The 19,363-nt window shown below is 45.0% G+C and overlaps 1 protein-coding gene across 3 annotated transcripts in view; it reads right to left on the reverse strand.

Annotated features, from left to right (window-relative positions):
• Window positions 1–18,003, reverse strand: part of LOC144147074 (uncharacterized) — a 37,392-nt gene extending 19,389 nt beyond the window's left edge. For 2 of the 3 annotated variants that reach the window (XM_077679115.1, XM_077679114.1), the window contains exons 1-5: window positions 17,711–18,003; window positions 16,050–16,157; window positions 13,080–13,364; window positions 7,482–7,571; window positions 1,023–1,186 (exon numbers count right to left, since the gene is read on the reverse strand). In XM_077679115.1, the coding sequence (XP_077535241.1) occupies window positions 1,023–1,186; window positions 7,482–7,571; window positions 13,080–13,230 (405 nt within the window). In that variant the 5' untranslated portion in view covers window positions 13,231–13,364; window positions 16,050–16,157; window positions 17,711–18,003. Of the gene's footprint in view, window positions 1–1,022; window positions 1,187–7,481; window positions 7,572–13,079; window positions 13,365–16,049; window positions 16,158–17,710 lie in introns of those variants that run through there. The other variant, XM_077679116.1, reaches the window with a different exon arrangement.
• Between the last annotated feature and the right edge of the window lie 1,360 nt (window positions 18,004–19,363).

Here is a 19,363-nt window from a genome sequence, read left to right on the forward strand (position 1 = left end):
GCAATGGGGTGACAGAGGGTTTCACTTACAGCGCACACTGTAGATGACGCGGCGATTCCACCGAGCATTCCCCGCGTGGAGTTGCCTACTCGCCAGCGGGCGTGTCGGCAGTGCGGCTTTGTCGTCTGCTTTAGCGACGGTTGTTTTGGGCCTGTTTTGGCACAGCTTCGCGTCCATTGAGCGCTTCCTTTGCACAGCTTGATTAACTTGTTCGACAGCACCTCCAGGGTAACCCACACCCGACAGAATTAAGTGGCTGTACAGCAAATATACGTTAAGGATTGGCCTGCAGGGTGGGAAAACAAAATGCTGAGATCACATACAGACATCTGGCCACTAGGGAAACGCTACCTTTTGTGCACTACTTGCCACGAATGAGACTCCATTTTCTAAATTGGTGAATACCAATTCGGCTGTGTCTGAAGAGGTATCACAAAAGGCGAGAAGAGCAACTGGTTTTGATAAATAGCGATTATAAAAATGCCCTCACCTTTCTCACCATTCTAGAACATACTAAATTACCTAGTTTAAATTGGCATTAATAGAAATCCCTAAGCTCACATTCCGAATTGTTTCAGTGTCTGTGCTTGTGTCGCGCGGTGGTGTAGCCCTGAGCGAGCACATCAGGATGGCCAGGTTCCGCTGTCTCACCATTCGAAAGACGCCCCTATCCGTTTTCTTTCTGCCAACGCACAGCCGGGCTACAGCGGCGGCGTCCACCGCTCCAGCCCGGCCGTGGCCGACACTGCTACGTTTGGGACGCCGCCCCCGCGAATTCCAGGTAACGGCTGCCAGAACCTCTGGTTTCACCCTTTGTAGAGCCACACGTGTGAATTCAAGTGACGTCGCATGGGCAATTGTTGTGGGTGTCGTTTAAAGCTTTGCTCTCCAACCACGTTCACAGCGTGGATTGGAGCCAATTCTTTTCATACCATGCGTAAAGCAGGGGTAAAATGTATAGCGCAATATGTTGTGATCCAATCAAACATACTTCGTACAGCATTTACACCCGGCTGTCTTACCGTGTCGCAGAGATGCGGTGGCAGTCGGTCCGATGGTGAAGACGGGTCGTTGGAATCCATGCTGGCGTTGGAAGAACCAGCCAGGATCGGAAGAGCGGCATCCTCCTGGAATTCCTCGGGCAGCAGGTGCACCACGATGTCAGCTGCCTCTCGCTTCACCTGGACTGGACCAGGCAGAGAACAGATTCAGGGTTGACTCCCCATCGACTCCCCCAAAGGGGTTTCTCGGTATATGAGATACAATGAGAGGAGCTAATTCTTGTACGTTAAAATACACACACGGTTACGGCTGTTTGAACGATCAGCCCCTAGTACCTAATGTCAGAAGTGGATGAGATGCAACCGTTCCTCCTAAACAGTACGAGCAAATCACTTTGTTTTAAGTAAAAACCACACCTTTCAAAGCTATTATGCTTTTTTGTTTAATGGCTAACAATGCTTTGTGAGTCTATATATACAGTTAAACCTCGTTATAACGAGACGGGCTATAACGAAATAATGGATATAACGAGCAAATCGTAATTCGCCTTGAAAGTCCCCATAGAAACCAATGTATTTAAAACCTCGTTTTAACAAGGTAAAATTTCCCCGTTACGGGATATAACGAACAAATTTCGTTGAGAAATAAAATTTTGAGCTAATTTTACAACAGTGCGCAACGCGGATTTGAGACAGTGCGTGACGCGGCAACTGTATTAGCAGTTCAAAATTCCCGCCACGCGCGCGAAGCTGGCTGGCGCGCCATGCGGACGCTGCGCCCGTGAAGCCCACCTCCTCTCGCTGCGCACGCCATGCAGACAATGGGGCCCTTTACAGTGTCGGACTCACCGCGGGCTCCCCGAGAAGCAGTCCGACGTTCGATTTTCCCACGTATCCCTATGGCTTCGGGGAATCCGCGGACTATCCGCGGTGAGCCCGAGAAGAACCCCAATGCACACTGCGCGCGCGGTTGCGTCGCCTTCCTCCCCCACCCCTCCTCTCCTGTTCGTATCGCCGACGTCGCTGCGTAGTTGTGTGTGCGTGGGTTTTGGCAGTCTTCAGCCTTATCTTATCGTACTGCCGGCGTGATTCCAACAGCGCAAGTGCGACAGGCGGGAAGCGAAAGCAAAAGACTATCACGCTTGAACAGAAGACGGCTATGAGAAAAGCCGTCGCATCGGGCGCGAAGGAAGGTAAGGGGCACTCCGTGGTAAGGTGGCAAGAGACTGACGTGTGGACGAGTACGCTGTCCACCATCGTGAGCAACCGAGATTCCATCGTCAGCGCTGTTGCACATGGCTTGAAAAGAAGCGCTAAGGACGGCGTAGGAGGGACTAGATGCGGTGGAAGTGCTGCGTCGCTACTTCGGCGCGCATGAGGGCGGCGAAGATGGCGTGAACGTAGCGGCCGCAGCTGAGGGAGTCGTCGCTCGCATCAGGAAGGTGCATCAATGTCCAATTACGGACTTCTTCGTAGCCAAGTCTGTTTGAAATACGAGTTTCGAACTGCAATAAAGTAGGTTCGTGACTTTTCCTTTTTACCGCCGGAATGTGTTTATTTTACTGACTATCGCCGTGCAGCAAGATGCTATTTCGGCCGCTTTTTGTTTTAGGTAACTAAAATGCATAATATTTGCAGTAAATGTCGGTTACGGCTATAACGAAATATTGGCTATAACGAGCAAATCGCGGCGCCCCTTCAATTTCGTTATAACGAGGTTTAACTGTAAATAAATAACTGAAGCTTCTCTTGTTTCCCTTAAATTTTTCGTGATCCAAAAGAGCTGCAACTAACTGAAAACACTGACCACCTACAATGTCATTAAAGAAGGGGAGATGCTGCCAAATAAGAAAAGGAGCACAAATATACCCACGCGATTCTCCAGACGAGAGCTGACAGCCGGATAGATCGTATAGACAACTTTTTCCAGTGGTAGTATACAAATGGGCACCAACACTACCAAAACGCAAAAGCTCTTGCATTCACTTGCATGATTTTTCTAGCTGTAGTTCTACAACGCTGCAAAACATATGTTCGTACAGGCTTCAAAAGCAAAAATTCAAGGGTTTTCAGGGACTTTCAAGGACCAGAAAACAGATTTTCAAGGTCCCAATGTAATATATTATCTGAGATTATTTATAACTTTTTCAACACAATGCAAAAGTTTTTTTCTTGCACAATACCTAAGCACATTAGTGCACATTCAGATAGGTGCTAACGGGTTCATGAATGCTCCCCCCACCTTTTTTTATTTCATGGTTGGTGTTTTTCTTTTTTCTTGCTGTTTTGCTCAGGCTGTCTGATTTCAAAACTTAGTTAATCCTGCCTGCATCTGTTGCTTTGTCAGCAAGGGTATCGCTAAAATTAAATCAGCGAGTGTTGCTGCAAGGCAGGACAAACTATGTGCACGTCTGCCATTTGCACGTGAAAACAAATGCAGATGCAGCATATGAGGCACAGCAAACATGCAATAAGTGAGCGTCCAGAGACTAGATGGAAGATGCAAGATGGAGAACACAAGCCGGCTTTCACTGGATTGTATCCTGACATGGATTGGATTGAGAAGTGCCTGCTCGCAATGTTGCCTCATAATGAATATTCACCAAACTTTCCCGCAATACACTGAAAGTTGATTGTTACAATGTTTCTTTACATTTCTTAACGCCTAAAATCCACGACAAGCTCTTTAGATTGTCGTAAATAGACAGGGCCATTGATTCTCTCCAGGAAAATCAAGGGTTTTCAAGGACCATTTAAGAATTACAGGACTTTCGAGGCCTTGAAATAGGGACTTCTAAATTCAAGGGTTTTCAAGGTTTTCAAGGACCTGTGCGAACCCTGCTGAAATTGAAACTGCAACCACTCATAAGTGAGAGAACTGGCTTGGTAATGCTTAAAAGCTCAATTTCGTCATTTGTAAAAAAAGACATCTGCACAGTTGAAGTTTAGAGTGAACATTTATACCATCTGCTTTTTACACATACCTACCCCAGAGTTCGTTTTAAAAGTAGCACTCAACAAGCTCCACCAGTCACATGCCACCATTCACTGGAGTGGGCAAATAGTGATTTTTGGTTTCTAAGCGAATACGAAGTGAATGGAAAACGATTAATGATTTCATTTGAATACTTGCGAATCAAAGTGTGCATTTTCAAATTTTCAAATCGATCCGACTATTTGTTGACTTGTAATAAGAAAACTGAGTTGTACAATTCTGCAAGCATGTTTCAGTAAAGCTGAAAAAAAAATAAGAGGCTCATCAAACAGAGAGAAGCTGCCCTGCTGCTTTTAGTTTCATTTATATCGTATCATGTTTTATATGAGGTCAGCTTTCATCTCATGTGTTGACCTCAACCGCGAGTGTTTCAGTATTAGTGTACAATGAGGGCATATATTCTGACCAGCTCAGAACAGCATATCTATCATAAAAAAATGTAAACAGCAGTTTCTTGTAATTTCATACCAGTTCTCGGAAGGAAACTTGCTGTACAGGACAGCACAAAAAACTAACAACCTTTTTAAACCCTATTCTGCATGCCTTCATGGTGTGCAGGCCCCTGCATCGCACTTGCTTGGCGGTCCCTGTCCCAGTAGAGTAAAAGCTTGTTAATTTGAACCGCGAGGGAATGCCATATCAGTTACAATTAACTCTTTCGTTACCGCGCCTATACAAAATCGTTCAATTTGGACGATACTTTCGGAGCGCCTTTTCATAGTGTTCCAGGCGTTGCTCGAACAAGTAAAGCTGTTAGGAGTTAGATTAGAAAATGGCCTTTCAAAATGAATTTTGATTTCATTTTTGAAACAAAAACGTGATTTCTGATACGCGTTTGAATCACCTGAGTGTGGAAAAGGGGCGTGGTCATCGCGCGTCACTGCTACCAACGAAGAATGTGTGCCACTCGTAATTATTCTGCATCAACGTTTATTTTTTGCTATTAGGGCGTGAATAATGAACCAGCAAACGATTTTCAATCGCCAGGTTTGCACTCTGACAGTAATAATCCCAGAAATCGGCTGAAAATGTCAAGCAGTGCCTGGTTGCAAAGCTACTTTATGATTTTAGGCAGTTTTATTGCCTTTGCGCACGTTGTTCCAAGTTGTGTTCTAGTTCCACTTACCTCAGGACCATTCGCGAACAGTTTACAACAGTTTTGGTTCCATTTCTGCATTGCAAAATTCATATTTAGCGCTGCTATGCAGTTACCCAACTTCAAGGCTACCTGTCATGGCGCCTTGAGCGTCCGCGACTGATCCTCGAAAAAAGCATGCTGCTCCTGGTTTCACCCAACCCTAATTTGATTTCTGCGATAAGAACTTCCGGTGAAAGTCAAAAGATAACACCCAGTCACCAGGTATCTGTTCCGATGAGGAGAGCGCTTCAGACCGGCCTTACACACTGCCAGCTGTTTGCCTTCCAATTTCGGTTGCATACGAAGGTATCTCCGGGGGCCTAGTGTTGCTGCTTAGTTGAACTGTTTATTCGGACGGAGTGTCCAATAAGTTTTGTACTGTTTCATTTCAAAAATGTTAGGTGGCACTGCAATGCAGGAGGCTCGTAGTGCTGATCTTTTTCTATTGCTCAAAAGCTACTCGGCCAAAGTTATAAGGCAAGTTTCTGGCGCATCGCACCTCATTCCTGCAAGCAAAGCTACAATAGCATGTCAGAAGATGATCATAAAGCACAACCTTATGTTTTGAGAGACAACTGACTGTGAACGTCAACAAGCACCAACCATGGAGTTCCCTTTTCAATTTCATGCAATTTTTTCCACATCACGTGCTTGTCCCAAATACTGTGCTGGCCATAAATGCTAAGTAAATGATAAGATGTTTTTACGTTATGTGGGGGCGAATTGGTGCCTCTGATAATGTGAAACCACCAGATTTCTTCCATAGAACCACCCGAAATTGCACATTTTGAAATGAAGGTTGGGCTCCATAGCATAGCACTAGCACCACCCGTGTTAAATTTTTTTTTCTATAACTGACAAACTGTTCAGCATGAATCGGCATTTTTCCTAGGGCGTGTTTTTGAAATGTTTCCCAACAAAATGTATATTCTAATTTTTTTTCTATTACCGCTGATTTGTTATACACAACTCCTTTTTTATCATTTTCTTGGGCAACTTGACAAAAATTTTTATATTAATATTTTTTTAGCAACTATGATTATGAAAACATTTAAAAAACTGGTGTTATGGGAAAATCCGTCAAATATTCTGCATTTTGTGCTCCTGTAATTAGTGCCTAACTAATTTTTTTAGCATAAAAAAAATGTTTTCTTGAACCCCTAAAAAAAAACACAAGTTTGGTTCACTTGAACGATTGCCTCGGCAGAATTATACTGACACCATTTTTAACGCACAGCACACTTTTCTCACATAAGCTGTACAATTAGGAAAAAAGGAATGGCCATGCGACTTACTAGCTTATTTTGTGCAACAGAACCTATGACATCATATGCAGAACTGTTCAACTGACTGAGGCCGGCAAAAACAAACACAAATAGCAGGTCCCATATGCTTGCCGAACGAGTTACTAGCGCTTAAATGTAATGCATATTCATTTTACAGCAGTACGAATGGTGGTGTAAACAATGAAAATACTTGTAAACATAGGAGTACCGATGCACACTGCTGTTGGTAGTGGGCGCACTATGCTTGTTTTAGCTGCACAGCAGTCCGCCGCTCTGGAGTAGTCTTACACTGCACTGGCCGATTGGCGTAAGTGACGCTGCCTTACATGACCGTTTTCATCGAGCATACCTCATGTTTCTCGGAGCGATTACTTTTCACCGCAACATAAACAAGCCAGGTGCAAATACGGTCAAAAACAAAGCTTCGGTGGACAATGGTCTGCGGCTCAGTTTGGTAGCACCATCTGGGAGTACAGACGGTAAGCAAGGCTGCAGAGCCTAATTATGCACTAGAAGTTCGCTGGAGTATTTACCCTCGTGACTTTATGGCAGACATTCCGAAAACACACGATTTGGCGGGAGAATCAAAATTTTAACCTGAATTGACTAATCTCTCAGTGAATATGGCATTGTTTCCCACCGGAAAAGTGCTGGGGGCACTATAAAAAACAAAATCTTTTGAATACAACAAAGTAGTCTTTTGTCTGCAAGGGCCCTTTAATGCTTTTGGATTGATGGCCAAAATGGTAGGCTCATGTAATGACCGCATCTCAAATATGTGTTGCTGAAGCCGCAGCACGGCGTGTGCGTCAATCCAAGCCTTAGGGGCAGTGAGGGAGAGGGACAAACTGTTCGCGCATTCTTGAAGGTCCACCAATAGACCTTCAAAAAAATTTTCTCCAACCACCCTGCCTTCATTCCGAACTATGATGCTCAGTCCCGGCACAACCTACATTTCTTGCACAGCTGTGCATGACCTGCGATTACGTGCCTCTTTCCTGCTTGTTTCCCCACAGGCGCACACCAAGCAAACCCGCCTTGCCTCAGCTGAGTGGCCTTACCTGCATCCAAGAAATCCATGCCCACACTTGGAGGAACGGCATCGTCGTGAACCACAATGTCTATCGGTTCTTCCTTGATCTGGATGGAATCTGGCGAAAGGAGGAAGGCCAAGTCAATGCAGTGGTCAAATATCAGGATACAAAGTGAGCAGTGTCCTACATCACACACGCTGCCTTTTCTGGGCATACTTGAGCACTGAAGATGATTTGTTCCTCTCCTTTGTGCTGCATCCTTTCCTCACTCATGTGTAATGCGTTACGAGTGATGAACTACTTGTAATCAATACCATTTTACTGTAATTTTGAAATGCTTCAATTCATTTCTCTATTAAGCAGTAATAATCCTTGTAATTCAATTGCCTTTTTTTTTCCAGTAATCGATCACAACTTTACCCATTACAATATTTTCTTTTTTTAACAAAGGGGTTAGATGAGCTGGAGTCACTCAGTCGTGGGCAGTAACAGTAAATACTTTTCTTTTTTTTTTCTCTTTCATGAAACCACTAAGCACAGAACATTGAGGATTAGTACACTACTAAAAATTGGTTGCAGTTAGCACAGGACCGGGATAATTGGAGATCTATGGGCTAGGCCTTTGCCCTGCAGTGGTCGTAGATAGGCTGATGATGGTGATGATGATGACGACACTACTAAAATAACCTTTGCTGGTAATTTGAGCTGCATACGTGCAAGTACCAATTTATCTGACAGAATTATCTGGTGGCCTCGCTATTTATGCAACACCGTGTATATAGTATGTGCTTCCATAATCAAAAAGCTGTATAAAAAGCAATGTTGGATGTAATTGACGGCTCGAGTACTTTTTCCATAACTTCTTTGAAGCTGTAACTGTAATCGTAATCGGTAACTTTTTACAGTGTAGTGCTTGTAATCGTCACTGGTTACTTTTTTCAGTAATGCGTACGAGTGTGGTTCTTTCTCACTCGTTTCATAATGTTTTGGTGGGTATAAACTCCAACCATGTCCAAATATGAGTATAAACTCATGGTCGGATACTTCTAGATATCAACCAGAACCGCAGCTGTGGTGCAAATCCGTACATGAAAATGCTCACCACACTCAGATAACAGAATAAAACTTTTACACGAAAATGCTAGTTCCATGTATTTTTCTGGCATTTCGGTAATAGTTCACTGTCCACTTTCTCCGACATTCAATTTGAGACTCATTGGTCTGGCTACATGTGTGGACAGCTTACAGAGCTTACAGAAACGGGCATCGTCGTCAAACTGCCGGGTAACCGAAAACTTCAACACATTGGCCACCATGTGACCGGCATTCTCGTTCAGGGCAATCTAGTAGTCAATCAGATATCCCTCACTGAGACAACCATCCCCATATTTTCATTAGAGTGAAAAGACATGAACGGTTAACCCTTTCGCTGTCACTGACGTACCGGTACGTTTTTGCATTTCCCCTCCACAATGTCACTGACGTACCGGTACATTCTCCGTTGTGCGTTCAAAAATTTGCGCCATAGCGCAAAGTGGGCGGCCTGGACTGTTTGCGCCATTTGTCGAATCTTTCTAGTAGCTTGTATTTTCACTAGCCAGCTCAGACCACGGTATATTGAAGAGTATCGAGTGACCACGCCAACCTTTCGTTGCTGGGGGGCTTGGTCGCTCCATGCTGTGTACTTTGTCAGGATGAGTGACCATGCGACATGCGTGCGATTATGGGTGCAAGGGTTGTTGCTCCACCCGCAACGGGTTTCTAGTTTTTTTTTTTTTTTTTTTTTTTAATTCTGTTCCCACGTCTGCTACGGCGCACCAGGTTAGCCCAGCCTCTTCAATAGACTGAAACATGACTCAATCGCGGCTTTCGCTCACTCATCTCGTGCGTTGTGCGGGCTGCTGAAAGTGCTTCCTCCATGCGCCACTTTCAGATCGCCACTTCAGCCACTTTCAGATGGCTGACCGCACGGGACCCTTCGACTGCAGACAGCAGCGATAATTTTTCGATTCCGATCCAAATACGAGCCGAGCTCGGATTCGCATTCTGAGAGTTTCTCATCTGAGGAAGAGGTGCGAGTTGCACAGCGTCAGATTCTGATGTTCAAACGGTGGGGTCGTCGTCCCGGAAGCATGCACGGCAAACTGAAAATACCTGGACGAAAGGCTATTTCTCACCCACGCTCTTTCCTTTCGACGCGTTATGTTACGAACGCTATCATGGTCAAATCAATCACTATGTTCTTTCCCTCATATTTCGGAAACCATGCCAACACTAGGGGTGCATCACTGCCAGAAATACCTGACGGTGAAAGGGTTAAAGACCGAACTTCGTCCACAGTTTGTGAGAGATATTCCCCAAGTTTCAAACCAAACATTATTATTTTCTACCTAACGCAAGACTTAATTTCCAGAATAGTATCATGGTTAGAAACAATTCGACAGTTTCATGAGAACCCTGGAAAAGACACTGAAGGGAGCTGCACACTAGAGGGGGGCAAATAGCCACCTTTCAACTCGAATTGAGCGTGAATAGTAGCAAAATACAGTTAAACCTTGTTCTAAGAAAACTGAAGCGGCACTGCGATTTGCTCTCATTATAACCAATATAACCATTATAACCAATAACCATTATAACCATACTGAGCATTTACTGCAAATACAGGGTGTCATGACGATAATTGGAACCCATTGAAAGTTTTTCCTGAGCAAACCGCTGCTCAGTTCGCGCTCAAACTTCAGACGAAGGTCAAATTTTGTGGTCAATCTTTTTTTACACTGGGAACAACAACAGTTCTTACCGTAACTGTTTATTCTGAAAAAAAAAAAAAAAAAAAAAAAAACATTTTCGCTTATGGAAAATGGCGGCCGATTTAGACGTGCGAGTCAGTGCAAGCTGATCTTGGAACGAAGGAGCCACCTGGGGTATGCAGAGTGAAACGAACAATGCGGATTCACGGTAGGAATGAGCCAAATGATGTAGCCCACGATCAGAAAATCTTTTGTCCCTGGTTTACGATAAGCACAAATAGTTACATAACAGCGGATACAAATTATAATAAAATATCCCCACGGTTTACCGTTGCCAGTAAACGTGGGAGTTGTTTCCTCACCTGCTTTCACATTTTCCAATCGTCTGCTACACCATTTGGCTCTTTCCTGCCATGGAAGGAGAATGAATCTCCACTGTCCGTTTCGCTCTGCATGTTCCAGGTGGCACTGTCGTTCCAAGATCAGCTCACACTGGCTCCCACGTCGAAATCGGCCACCATTTTTCCATTTTCCCATTTATTTTCAGAATAAACAGGTAAGTACCGTTGTTGTTCCCGGTTTCAAACAAAATAGACCACGAAATGCGACCTTCGTGTGAAGTTTGAGTGTGGATCGAGCAGCGGTTCGCTCAAGAAAATAATTTAAAGTGTTCTAATTATTGTTGTAACACCCTGTATTGTGCGTTGTACTTACTCAAAACAAATAGCGGGCAAAAGGGGATCTTGGCGCATGGCAGTACAGAACAAAATAACCACATTCCGGAATTAAAAAGGAAAAGCCATGCACCCACTTCTTGCAGTTCAAAATACGTAACTCATATTTCAAACAGACTTTCTTGCAAGGAAGTCCGTAGTTAGACGAAGATGCATCTTTCTGGTGCAAACGATGGCTCGCTCAGCTTCGTGCCCGATATAAAAATTTTTACCACACCCGCCTTCTAGTCTAGCGCTATAGTCTTTCGCTTTCGCTTCCCGCCTGGCGCATTTCATGCTGCTCGAATCACGCATGCAGCACAATAAAAGATAAGGCTGAAGAAAAAAAAAAAAAAACAATCATCAACGCAGCTCCTACGGTGCATGTCGGCGCGGGACAACAGTTGGAGGCCAGCGGCCGTGCATGTCGCGTGCATCGGCTGTGTGCCAAGCACAGCGAGTGGAAGGTGGCAATGGCTTCACGGACACAACGACCGCATGGTGCGCGGTCCAGGTTTGTGCGCATTGCTGGAGGATGCATGACAGGAGTTTTGAACTGCAATTTACAGTTGTCCCGTCGCGCACCGTCGCAAATCCTCATTGCGCACTGCCGTGAAATTGGCTCAAAATTTTATTTCCTAACGAAATGTGTTTGTTACATCCTGTAACAAGCAAATATTACCTCATTAAAACGACGTCTTAAATACATTGGTTTCTATGGGGGCTTTCATCAAGGAAGGTTACGATTTGCTCGTCATATCCATTATTTCGTTATAGCACGTCTCATTGTCTCAACTATAGTAGCAAAATAGCAACACTTTTAAATGATAGAAGAAGAACAACCAAATGAGTTTTGAATGTTTTCCTTCAGATTCAGAAAAACCAACTGAAAAAGAAGTGCATGTGTTCCTATATTTGCGCATTTTTCTCTCAATTATAAAAAAAGTGTGCTTGAAATAATTTTAAACCACGAGGTAATTCATTGACACCTATGTAAAGGCAGCACTTAGTTATCGTTACAATTTGGGTCTGTTCCGCTGGTGAGATTGATGGTGATTCTGTTATCCATGTCTCAAGAAGCCTCGTTTTGTGCCACTTGACCCTAGGCACAGCAAAATGTCCCTTCCCCCTAACCCCCTTCAATGATCACCCATCATGTTCATCTTAAGTGCACAAAAAAACACATGCACACAGAAGACAAGGACAAGCGCCACTTCCAACTGAATTTTATTGAGTCAGGGTGAAATATATACCAGCAAAAAGACAAGAGATACAGAAAAGGTTGCGATTATGCAGAGATTAGAATAACGGAATCACTTGGCACTGTTATACACGAGTCAGTCATTACCACGACCAGTTCTTTTTTAAGAACGCTGCCTCCTTATCCGACAAGGCTACCGATGTTGTACTGACACACTCGAAATCGCCTCGTTGCATTTCAGCTGCTTCCACTATCTCACGTGTGCGCTCACCTGAGTACTGAAACAATATCACAGAGTTTCGAAATCAATATCACAACATCGCAGAGTTTCGACGCGTCAGATAGTGGAGGCAGCTGAAATGCAACTAGGTGATTTTGAGTGTGTCAGTACAACATCGGTAGCCTTGGTGGATAAGGAGGCAGCGTTTTTAAAAAAGAACTGGTCATGGTAATGACTGACACGTGTGGAACAGTGCCAAGTGATTCCGTTATGCTAATCTCTGCATAATCGTAACCTTTTCTGTATCTCTTGTATTTTTCCTGCTATATATTTCACCCTGACTCAATAAAATTCAGTTGGAAGTGGTGCTTGTCCTCGTCTTCTGTGTGCATGTGTTTTGTTTGTGCACTTAAGATCAACATTATGGAACACCAATTAGCCCGAACGCAAACTCATCATGCCTCCCCTAACGACAGACACTACAAAAAAGAAAGTGTGCAGAAAAAAATGTTTCTATGCACGTGGGACAAATGGGCATCCCTTCTGCCTTTCCTCCTACTTCATGGCAGTTGCTTACCTGCTATACCTGTGTGTGTTATTATCACTTGTGCTCAGTGCAAAAGCCCCATGTCATGCTGAATTTGGTTTGGTTTTAAATTCTACTGTTGCAAAAGTCTCAGCATCGTTGGAGTGTGTGAAACTAATGTTTGCACCGTTCGGAATTCCAAGCACTACACCTACCATGGCATCCCTCAGGAGCACTGGACTGCCCAGGACTGACTCCCATATCTTCTTGTGTGGTGCTGATGTCCAATGCACCTGCTGTCACCCCTGCTGTTTCCGGCACAGCCCTCGGAGTTGAGGCATCGCGGTCACCAGGCTGAGTGGCCATCCCAGCTCCTTCCAGAGGTGGTGGCGGTGTTGAGCCTGCCTGATCAGCACTGGCCAGAGGCTGGACCAAGTCGGATGCGCTGTACTGGGTCGCCGCTGACACCAGACACCGTCTCGATACAGAGCGGGATTCATCTGCATACGGGAATTTCGCAGCATTGGAAAAAAAAGTGAGCCTAGTGTTGACCATGCTTCACGTGAAAAAGCCACATGTCATTAAGAATAAAAAACACAAAACAGACAATGCCCAACGCTGATAGAGGTAGTTGTGAAGAAAAAAATGACTAGTGTACATTACTGGTGCAAGGTGCAAAGCATTGGACCTGCCAATACTACACAAGCAGCATGTTTGCCCTTGTGCCAACGTTACATAGTGAATATTTCAGAGTGATAAGCTGTGAAACTGTTCACCCTTTACTTCAATGCGACTTCATGCTTCCTGGTTGTACTGCACCACATTATTGATGCAACCTATTGTAAATCAGGCTATCTTTACTAATAGTGGCTAAACTCACATTTAACTAGGATTTATGATTACTGCACTGAAAAATTGAGCGCAAATTAAATGAGCAGTAATTCTCACGCCTCATGCTGCACAGAATTTTCATTCTGGGGAAATAAAGACGATAGTAAGAGGTCTTCGCAAATGGAAACACTTGGCACCGTGGGAGCCAATCAGCTTACCACATATAAGGCCATCCTCAGGACAAAAACCTGTACAACACACCCTTGTTTAGAGGCTTTAAGGCACATCACCTACAATCTTTCGAGGCAATTAAAGGGGCCCTAAGGCTTCTGAAGGTATTGATTTCAAGCATGCAATCGCTATTTTACGCATTCATGACAACGCGTACGTAAAGCACGGGCCCCATAAACATGGAAAACAGCTCTTCCTTTCTTTCCCTTTCTTTCAGTTTCAGTTTCTTTCCTTGTTTACATGTCAATCCTCATCCCCATTCTGACCCACCCTGATGTAAATTTGCAACTGTGACGTAGCCTCTATGACGCAGCTGGCACTGAAGACTACGGCACCGCTGCTGGTGGGTTCCCTTAGGTGTTGCAGTCAATCATCCATCTCTGGGAGAAATGCGGGTGCATGCACATTTCAGTGGTTCTAGCGAGCGGCACTCCGACACAGCGTAACTTTGTACAGCCACATGTAAATCGTCGCCATCCATCACACGAGCTGGCCTGAGTTTGTAGAAAGCGTCGTTTCTAAGACATGAATGACGCTGAAAAACATCGAGCATCTCCGCAGGCGGAAACACTGCTACACGCACGACCACGGCAAGCACCTGCCTGCACAATGGACAAGAAGCCAGCCCACTGTGCGATGCATGCACGATACGGCACACACCACAGCCGCTAAAACTTGTCACCCCCAGCCAGAGCAGTACTATTGCTGAAAATCAGTTTATATGTGTGTAAAAGCGGGTGATAGGGTGGTGAAAGACTGCACTGGTGATCATCGTTGGCGCGACTTTTTAAAGCGATGGCTGAATAACTGCGACAATGCTGGGGCTTTTGTGCGCAACTCAGCCTCAGACAGACCTGTGTGCTGCGACAGCACCGCATGTAAGAAACACTAGCGGGCACCTCGTCGGTGGAAATCTTCAATAATTGTCGTGAGCGAGCATGCTGTGTTTGGAACCCCCCTACCTGGCCTTCAACCACTCGTTTCCCCCATTCTAAAACTGACGTGCCGACACAAGCACGGCCGAAGCAACAAGCAGTGTGATCGGGCCAACCGGTAATGGCTGACGGCAGCGGCCTCCGTGCCGCGCAGTAGGTGAACCATGCACATTGGCTGCTAAAACAAAAAAATTTGCGACGTACCACTGAGCAAATGGCTGCGTGTGCCTTGGAACCCAAGTGCCTTGACCCGTATTTCTACGTTGTTTTGCTCAGAGCTGACCAGGTCATAGCATCTACATTGCTTTGTATGTGCGAAAAAAAAGGGCAAATGCTCCAGGCCTTATTGTTGGTACTTTTTAATGAGTTCTTCAAACACTACTGCGGGAGGAAATTCCCAGGATAGTACTGCAGCTATTATTATGCACGAAAAATCGAAACCTTTGAAACTCGGTTTAGAGCCCCTTTCAACTCGCACAAAGTATTTAACACCAAAAAATCAAATGCGCAACAGGATCCCTTCCCTCAGAACCAGCCTAAACCTACCAAGCTCATGACGAATTTGTTCCGCATGTTTGCAGTTTCCGTACAGTCAATCAACTTGTTGTTTCCCATGTACCTATGCACACTCTGCTCTACCAATGGCTCACAGTTTAACTGTGAGCAATGTGTTTCGGGAATACAAAGGGGTTAACTATGTGCTCTGAGATAGCAACTAGATATGGGAGTAAGCTGAGCATTATTTTTTTGGGGGGGGAAAGGGAAATGGGGGAAAGGGGGGGGGGGGGGGGCGGGAGACAACAAAGAGGTGTGCAAGGTACCTCAGCCAACAGAACAAAGCTTTCCTTGACAAAATTTGCACTTATAAACTGTGTAAATTGCTTCAAGCGACAGATCGATTGTAGGGTTTAACGCGCCGACGCAACGCAGGCGATGAGGCGCGCCGTAGTGGAGGGCTCCGGATTAATTTTGACCACCTAGGGATCTTTAACGTGTGCCGAAATCTCGAACACATGGGCGTTTTTGCTTTTCGCCTCCATCAGAAAAGCGGCCGCCGCGGCCGGGAATTGAACCCGCGACCTCGTGCTCAGCAGCGCAACGCCTTAGCCACTGAGCCACCACGGCGGGTTCAAGCGACAGACTGCACCCACTGTTACTCCCATCTGAACGTCACATCATTAGACTCACCTGTGCACGAAACGCCATTGGTACTTTGAGAAATGGTTTGGTCTGGAAGTGGCCCTGGAACCTGCAGCACTACCGATTCAGCGGGTTTCTCCCACGGGTCGACTAAACCTGCAGCAGGGACAATATTTGAATCATATCAATGCGATAGTCGACACCCAGCCCACTAGTCCGTGTTGAGAGAATGCCTTGCTGTGGCCTGTATCTCAGACTCTCCAATATCACAATGTTCTGCAAGTTCCGGCGTCACTTTTACCATAACGGCATGCTGGTGCCCCGCGCAGCTGTACGTTTCATGCAGAAGCTTTGCACATTACACCAACGTTGTGTACTGCCAAGCTCAGTTAACATCGAATGATGTTGATCACTACTTTTCACACAGTAATGGGAAGGTCACATCCTGTCGGCACACCACGATGCATGCATGATCTAAGTATCAGCTATAAATAACCATGCAGCCACTGTAGTCTCTCGAGTATTTTTGATGGCAGCAAGTTTAAAACACTGTTTTTTCACTACTTATAAAAAGACAAGTGTGAATTCAGTATCAATGCATTTGAATATGGCTGCAATCCCAGTGCTCCTACTCACGTACCACTTGCATAAACTTATCGTTTTGGAGTAGAGTGATTGACGCAGAACTTTAGATGTTTAGAGCAAGTTCCAGCAATCTGCGCTGTAATTAAAGCCATAAGACACTGACTCGTGTTCTCAAAAATACCAAGCACTATTGCCATTCAGAACTTGTATCCGAGTGTAGGAGTCACCACTGTGGGCGGTTTGGATGACACTAACACTACTTCTTTTTGTCGCTCATTTTGAAACGATTTCAGGTCCATGATGGAAAGCTGCTCTGGGTATCGGAGAAGTGGGCAAGAAAAAAAGTAAGAAGATAGCGACTAGGCGAGTTTGTTCTGACAAAAAAAGTTGGTACCCACTGAAACATGATGCCATGTTCCTTCTAGTCTAGCAGTAGTATATTTCGAGAGATTTCCTCGCTGTGTGATAAAACTTTCAATTATGCATCGGCAACCAAAACACAAAGGATCACTGAGTCGCTTAATTTGGCAGACTGCCGGGCTTCATGAAATGAATTGACGCTTAATTTCGCAACGTGGAAACGAATCCACGAATACGAAGTTTTCAAGAAATGCTAAACCTTTTTTAAGCAGTGTTACTGTTGAGAGAAATGGTGGTGAACGGTTTACGGTGAACGCTGAGTTAAAAGCAAGTCAGAGAGTAAAATAAAACCTGAAGCGCAAAACAGGTCGCGCGTCATAGAAACATCAGCATCCTGTAAAACGTAGCACAAGTAACACAATGAACTAAATCAAATAATCGGCAAAAAAGGGAAGACTCAGACGAAGTTACGAGGGACACACACGTCCGTCTTCACTTCGTCCGTGTCTCCCCCCTTTTTTTTTTGCGCAATTACTTTATTTAGTTGCTACCATGATGCTACCCTTATTAACTCAATGAACACAGCAATACACTCATGCCCCCAAAACACCAAGAAAACGTACTAAAGGTATGCTTAACCGCATACACTACAAATTGGTCAACTGCACCACAAACACTCCAAATGGGCAATGGATAAGAAGCCACATGTAAGCAGCTCTAGCGCGCACGTAAAGCGAAGAGCTAACGATGAGCACTCCACACACTGTCGCGGCAGATGTCACGCACAAAAATTCACGTTTCAAAACTTCGCGAGGAAAGACCGCTTGCGGGTGCGGCCATCGAAACTTGTCACGCCGAACGACAGCAAGATGTGCGATGTCTGTCGGTGCTCGGAACATCGCAGAATCACTTTTTTCACTGCCTGATTGTTCTCTACTTGCCCACATTTCACTGCGAAGAATCACATCACGTCAAACAAGTACGAACGACCACAACGCGAACGAAAACTGTTTCTATGACAGAAAGCGAAACGCCGCAATGGCTGTACGACAGCGGAAGTTTTCTGAATTTTGGACGGCAGAACTCCTTCGTACTTATTTCGACGTCGAGAATAAAACCGATGGCCTAAAGTAAATTCGCTAAATAATAACAAAAGTCTCATTACTTGCTCTATAAAAAGAAGTCAGCGGTCTGGTTGCGAAAAGACGACGCTATGATCTAAACAAATTAGCTGGCTATTTGTGTCGTCTGCTTCAGCCTTTGGAAGTGATGGGGCCAGGTGGAGGGGCAGCGCAAGCACCAAAAATGATGCGGAGTTAGTTCTTTCCTTATTTCAAAGCAGTTTGGCTTACCACCACCACCTCCAGTTTACCTTTTTTCGAATATGTTCAAACACCTAGTGCTACTTTTCTGCAACGCAAAAGAAGTTCTCCGTTACCAGCGAATTTCCGTTTTGGCCAAAAGGCCGGCCATCTCTACCGCGTGCAACACGGCTATTGTTTTCTGTTGTTTTATTGTCCTGATCTTGACCAATCCAAAGGAAGTATCGATGGCATGCGTTTAGGAAAGCTTTGGACTTGAATGGAAAAAATTATGGCAGCTTGACTGGGCAAACAGCGACTCTGGCGGCCCCAACTAGCTTATTCTTGGTTCGGTTAAGCTCATGCGTGGTTATGCCTGGAGACAGGGCCAAGTTTTCTGCGTGGTGCCGCCGTTAGCCCCCCAAAAAGTAATTAACACTCCGTAATTAATGTATGCTAGTTGAACGCTTAGCAGAGTGGATGCAAGGCAATTGACAACTATGGTGTTGTAGAAATAACAGAGGGGATATCATGGGGGATAGAGTCGTAGAGTTTCCAGAAGGGAATAATCTACCTGAACACCTTCCTCCGCAAACGGGAGAGCCGCGGAAGTGGACGCGGAAGAGCCCGAATGGAGAGGCAGAGTAAATGTTTATTGAAAAGGAGAAGAGATCGGCCTGAGAAAGCGATCTCGGGCCTGATAGTAGCAGGCCCAAGGTGCACTTCCCACTTTCTAAGTACTTCCCACTGGAGAGAGGGGAGTGAGGATAAAAAGAGAAAGGAATGAATATATGGAAGGTGTGGGAAATGACAATTCGACAAATAACTATATATATACAAGCAGTGAAATTAATATAAACTTCTCAGATACAACGGGGCGCTGAATCATATGATTACAGTTTACGTGCGCGTAGAGCATCGCGTTAGTATCCTGCCTTGTGAGGGGTATAGCCAAGAGAGTTCCATTGTGGTGTGCCTGCTGTGCTTTTGCATCCGCCAACTCATTTTCAGCGATGCCACGGCGACTGATGATGATGATGATGATTAGTGGCTTTCCCTTTGAATCGGGGCGTCGATTGTCAACAACCGACTTGCCTGTTTTATTTAGCTTACTTG

Source organism: Haemaphysalis longicornis, unplaced genomic scaffold (assembly GCF_048455015.1).
Source record: "Haemaphysalis longicornis isolate Haplotype H1 unplaced genomic scaffold, Haemaphysalis longicornis Haplotype H1 scaffold_7, whole genome shotgun sequence".
Lineage (NCBI taxonomy): Eukaryota > Metazoa > Arthropoda > Arachnida > Ixodida > Ixodidae > Haemaphysalis > Haemaphysalis longicornis.